This window comes from Bos mutus, chromosome 1 (assembly GCF_027580195.1).
Source record: "Bos mutus isolate GX-2022 chromosome 1, NWIPB_WYAK_1.1, whole genome shotgun sequence".
Classification (NCBI taxonomy): domain Eukaryota; kingdom Metazoa; phylum Chordata; class Mammalia; order Artiodactyla; family Bovidae; genus Bos; species Bos mutus.
Genome location: NC_091617.1, coordinates 21,400,142 through 21,406,141, shown reverse-complemented (window position 1 = coordinate 21,406,141; position 6,000 = coordinate 21,400,142). Strand labels below are relative to the sequence as shown.

Sequence of the window (6,000 nt, the reverse complement as noted above, 5' to 3'; positions counted from 1 at the left end):
ATTCCTATAATATGAAACAAATATCAACTTTGGTTTTCCAAAAGGTCTTGTCTTCCCAGGCCCGACCTGAGCCAAATTTGGGCTTAAAAAGTAAAAATGGATGAGACATCAAGGCCACAGACAAGTAGTCATCAATCATCTGATTCCCAGAGTCTCATGGTTCATGTCCTGAGCCTCCTCTGAAAATTCACATAAAAATCCTGATTCCTGGACCCCGGACATGATAATTCACTTGGAATGGGATGTGGCTTAGAAATCTGCATTTTTAACAAATACCCTAAATGAGTCTGATATAGATGGTCCTCAGGCCACACCTGGAGAAACATTGCTCTCCTAAGTCATGTGTTCACGTGATGAGAAGTCACAGTCTGCAAAGTCCATTCCACCTACAGGTCAGTTTTCCCTTCACACCAGAGAATGTTTGCCTCTCTCCTTCATTTTTCAAAGAGTAAACTCATTCTACTTTTCCTCAGTCTCAAGGAGTTAATAGATTAATAATTTGCATAGTACTGCTTAATATTTAATAATACTCTATTACACTGAAGTATGCTGTCATACAGAAAATGTGTTTCTTAATTAACTAAGCTCCACTGAATGCCTGTTATGAATAAGAAGGGGAATATTAAAGATAGATAAGACCACTCCCCAACTCTCAAATGAAGATTTCTAGATTAGCTAGTTCCTGCCTGTCTGTTACTGGGTATGAATTTCCTCAACTAATCTTTAGTGATAAACTACATGGTACATTTGAATGGTTACCATTCTAGAAGGCCAATTAAAATGTACAAGAAGTTTGGTGTTACAGGGCAAGGATTTATCTTTAACCCTTTCTTCTAAGGACATTCTACATCATTTTCTTATTTTTAAGAGATGGTTTTTTTTTTTTTTTTTTTTTACTAAAATCCTAAAGAAGAATTTCGCTGGGCATAAAGCATGTCAGGGGAGCTCTTACTGTAAACCAGTTATTTTTTCCTGGCTATCAGATAATATTTCACTAAGATACTATATCTGAGGTCTTATCTAAATTTGGGAGGATGAGACTGCATGTTTCAGAAATGATCTGCCAGCTGTGCTTGTGACAGTGTCATTAAGTTCCTGCAAAAAGCAAGAGGAGGAGGAAGGAAAAAAATAAAAGAAGAGAGGAAGGTCTATGGTAACAACTGAATTTTTAAAAACATCTCCGAAATGCCAGTCATGAAGCTAAGCAGTTTAATAAAATATCTCATGTAATCCTCATGACAGCCAGGAAATACAGGTTCTTTACAGACTGACTTTACAGATGATGAAAACTGAGGCAGAGAGAGATGAAGTAAATTGCCAAGGTCATGTTGCTACTGCTGCTACTGTCATTTAAGTTGTGGCCGACTCTGCGATTCCATGGACTATAGCCCACCAGGCTCCTCTGTCCATGGGATTCTCCAGGCAAGAACACTGGAGTGGATTGCCATTCTCTCCTCCAAGGGATCTTCCTGACCCAGGGATCAAACCCATATCTTTTATATCTCCTGCATTGGCAGGCAGATTGTTTACCACTGGTGCCACCATGTACCTACGAGGGCAAATTAAGATGCAAGCAGAGCTCTGTTTTTGGAGCTCTCAACCACACATGGCAGGAGAACCCATTGGTAGATGGACTTTGCAGTAAAGTGTAATTGGGTAGAGCTGCCCTCTTGGGAGCACAGTTCCACGACTCAGGCAGCATCAGAGCAAACAGCAGAAACTGTACTTGATCAAAAGTTATGATCCACTGTCTAGGGGCTTCTGACAGCCTCAGAAGTCAGGCTGGCTTTAGAAATTCGAGTTCTCTTTCCTCACCAAATCAACCCCTCCTAATTCATATGCTACATATCCTCTGCCTATTGATCAATCCAGTGCATTGAGGAAGGTCAGTTCTAAATTTTCTAATAAAACTATCAGAATGGTTAAAGAGAGCTCTGTGGCTGTCAGAAAAATATCAAAAATCAGCATGATGCCTGAGTTGGCCCTATTGACTCAGACATGATTTTTTTTTTTACAGGGTGAATAATAATTATTTGACTGGTAATTAATGTTATATTATTGTTATTAGGAAGGCCCAAGGTTCAGACATTCTTAATTGCTTGAACTCCTGGGGCTAATTAGTGCAAGCTTTAAAGGGATATGTCAAAAATCACAGAATATGTTTTTATATCAAACATAGAACATGAGGGACATGCCCCTCACTGAAGGTTGCCAGATAGTTCTAAGCACTTAGCACAGGTCTTGTCAGAGAAAGTCCCAGTATATTAATTTACCAAGTTCAGAGTTCCTTATCAAAAGGCTGTGGAGCATAGTGTTTTGCATAATCAAAGTGGCTTATTAATTCATCATCATTTACTTTTTTCATTTATAGTCCAATTCACAGAGACATAGTCATATCAGTTACAAAACATCCTGCAGTATTTAAATACAAATAGCTACAAGACTAAGTATTGTAGACTATGTACACATCAATAACAAGATGATTTTCACAAAATGCTATATAAATGTTGATTATTTACATTACCTGATAAGAAATATGTTGTAGTTTTTTTCCTTGAAGAGTATGTGCATTATGACTCGAAAGAAAATCATCTTCATTTAGATCTATGAAAAGAGGTGTTATATGAAGATTACCAGAAATTACACAATTTAAGAAGTTTAAGTGCAATTGAATACTTATATTTTTCTTTAGTCTATTAAGGCATTATATTGACTAGATCATAAATATTTACTTTCCTAAAGATATGCTGTTCTTATAAGAAACAAGTCAAACTTAAATAGAAATTAAACAAAATATAAATGAAGAATGTCTCTGACCAGTTGTGTCCTTGAGCAAGTCATGAAATTTTTCTGGAACTCAGTTTCCCCCCATCCTATTTTATAAAACAGTAGCATCCAAGCTACTAAACCACTTCTGACTCCAAAATGCTATGATTTCATGGAACTATCACCTCACTTGTTTCTGTTAAACTCAGCTTTCCATCCCTGGCATTTTGAGCTTCATTAGCTTATGTCTTCGCAACATGAATTATTTATGCTAAAATTGTTCTCTGCCTGCTTTGGTAAAAGCTTTGGAATGTGTCATCCATTCGCTTGCAGCTAAATGAAACCTTTTCAAAAGACTAGCATTCCCTTTCAGGCCCTGAACAAGGGGTCCATTTATTTAAATTTGAAATACACCATGTGCTAAAAGAAGACAGGACTTCATGGATCACTTAATCCAAACCTGCTCGTTTACAGATGGGGATACTGAGACCCACAGAAGTCACCCGGCAATCAGTCCAGTGACTTCTTTTATCACTTTTACTCTGTATTACTTCCAGTCACTACTTCAATTTTCTACTGTTTTTCATTCTTGCATTCTTCAGGGGAGGAAGGGACAGGCAAGGCCTATCCTCTATGCAGAAAACAGGAGCAAATTTTTCCCCAAATCCCCGTTATAGCTATGGTTACAAGCTAAGGTAAATTCACAGCTCAGTCTCAGACTTATTTACACCAATAAGTTAATATTTTACATCCAAGTTACCACACCACAGGGTTCCAGAAAACACTGAAATTTTAAAATGAGCTGTTTTTGTGATCTGGCTCTTCGAAGCAAGATCTTCCATCACAGGGTCAGGAAGCTAGAAGCAGAGTCTTTACAGCCTTTTAAGTTTCTGTAGTTGGAAAAAAAAATGTTCTTTCCTCTATTCCTTTATTTCTTTTTATTGCTTTTCTTTTTCAGATCCCTTTAACCTGAATTTTGGAGAGCTCCCTCTATAATTTTTCTTCTGGGTGCAGGAAAAGAAAGTGAGGTGGACTCCTGTACTCTTGAATCTGGAAGCGTGTGAGTGAGAAAGGTGCACACTGGATTTACCTCCCTTATATACAGTGTGAGGCAGTAAATGAATGACTCAGACACTACTGTGGGGCGAGAACACTAAGCCCCACTGAACTCATGGAAGAGGCAGGGTCGCAGTGGGCTTGAAGAAGGGAGGCAGTCTGGAAACACAGAAGAAAAGTATAAGTTACAGACACAACAGCAATGCTGTCAACACTAACCTGTAGTGTGGAATAAGAGCAACAGGCTTAATTAAAAGTAGAAACTGAGATAGGTCACGTCAGAAGGCAATTATGGATACTGTACGGGAGGAGGTGAGGCTGGGTGGGTGAAGAAGGCCAAATGGTAATGGGCCTTGCGTGCTAGGCAGAGAAATGTGGACATAACCCCCTAGACCAATGTTGCAGATATAAATACCTACGGAAGGCAAATAAGTACTTTAACTAAATGAAGTGAATTTTGACAAGGAGACATGTGGAGATCTTTGGTGAGGCGAAAGTCCACCATTGCTAACGGGCAGCCATTGTTCTGAGCTCTCTCAACTGAAATCACCTCAGATGTTGGACCCAGGATGGACGATTTGCCCCTCATGTTTTTCAAGAAAGTATAAACATATGAATTTTCAGGTGAAATTTCCTGATTTTGAAAATGTTGTCTGACCTAAACAAACTTTTTCTTTTTTTTGTATCAACATTTTCTTTTTTTTTTTTTTTGCTCTTATGTGCATTTATTATTATTATTTTTAAATTTTATTTTCATTTTAAATCCTGAACCCTCCTCCTCCCCCTCCCCATACCATCCCTCTGGGTGTCCCAGTGCACCAGCCCCAAGCATCCAGCATCGCATTGAACCTGGACTGGCATCTCGTTTCATACATGACATTTCATATGTTTCAATGCCATTCTCCCAAATCTTCCCACCCTCTCCCTCTCCCACAGAGTCCATAAGCCTGTTCTATATGTCAGTGTCTCTTTTGCTGTCTCGTATACAGGGTTATGTTACCATCTTTCTAAATTTGCGTTAGTATACTGTATTGGTGTTTTTCCTTCTGGCTTACTTCACTCTGTATAATAGGCTCCAGTTTCATCCACCTCATTAGAACTGATTCAAATGTATTCTTTTTAATGGCTGAGTAATACTCCATTGTGTATATGTACCATAGCTTTCTTATCCATTCATCTGCTGATGGACATCAAGATCATTTTCTTTTTTTTTTAATTTTATTTTATTTTTAAACTTTACATAATTGTATTAGTTTTGCCAAATATCAAAATGAATCCACCACAGGTATACATGTGTTCCGCATCCTGAACCCTCCTCCCTCCTCCCTCCCCATACCATCCCTCTGGGTCATCCCAGTGCACTAGCCCCAAGCATCCAGTATTTATTTGTAAAGCTAGCCATGTGTAGCCTCAGCTTAAAAATTAGGAGAATTTGAGGGTTTTGAACTAAGAAAGGGACACCGGGACAATGGCATTTTATGAAGGGTAGCTATTTGTTTTGTAATCTTATACATTCTATGTATTTGTTATCTCCTGTATGTTGCATCTGTGCATGCTAAGTCGCTTCAGTCATGTCTGACTCTTTGGGACCCTATGGACTGCAGGCCGCCAGGCTCCTCTGTTCTTGGGATTTTCCTGGCTAGAATACGGGAATGGGTTGCCATGCCCTTCTCCAGGGGATCTTCCTGCCCCAGGGAAGGAAATGACATCTCTTTTGTCTCCTGCACTGGCAGGTGTATTCTTTACCACTAGTGCCACCTAGGAAGCCCTAACTTCCAACTGTTACCCTACCCAAAAAAAAAAAAAATTATAAAGATAAGAGCAGTTTGGTCCTAACTATCAACAAAGGCAATAACTGAATAAGGTAATATGCAAGTTACAGTTTCCAAAGACAGCCACAACAATATGTTGTTCTGCAGTGTGACCTTGGCATGCCTCCACCAAGAAACATAATTTAATTCTCCTATTAACTTGAACTGGCCATAATGATCTGTTTGTCAGAGGAGAATGTAGACCTCCAAGTCTGGGTCAGAAGAAGCTGGCAGCTTCTACCTGGATCTTCTGTGATGCTCACTCTCCAGACACTTCCTTGTGTGATATGTGAAGCTCCCTCTGATGTCTCTCCCTCTTGAGACCCAGCCTTTAGCCTGGGAGAAGCTCGAGCTACATGGAGAGGCC

The 6,000-nt window shown here is 39.2% G+C and overlaps 1 protein-coding gene across 1 annotated transcript in view; it reads right to left on the bottom strand.

The window, feature by feature from the left end:
• Positions 1–580: 580 nt before the first annotated feature.
• Positions 581–6,000, bottom strand: part of LOC138991825 (putative uncharacterized protein ENSP00000383407) — a 50,040-nt gene continuing 44,620 nt past the window's right edge. Inside the window, exons 6-7 of the mRNA XM_070388381.1 lie at positions 2,525–2,604; positions 581–598 (exon numbers count right to left, since the gene is read on the bottom strand). Of these exons, the coding sequence (XP_070244482.1) occupies positions 581–598; positions 2,525–2,604 (98 nt within the window). The remainder of the gene's footprint in view (positions 599–2,524; positions 2,605–6,000) is intronic.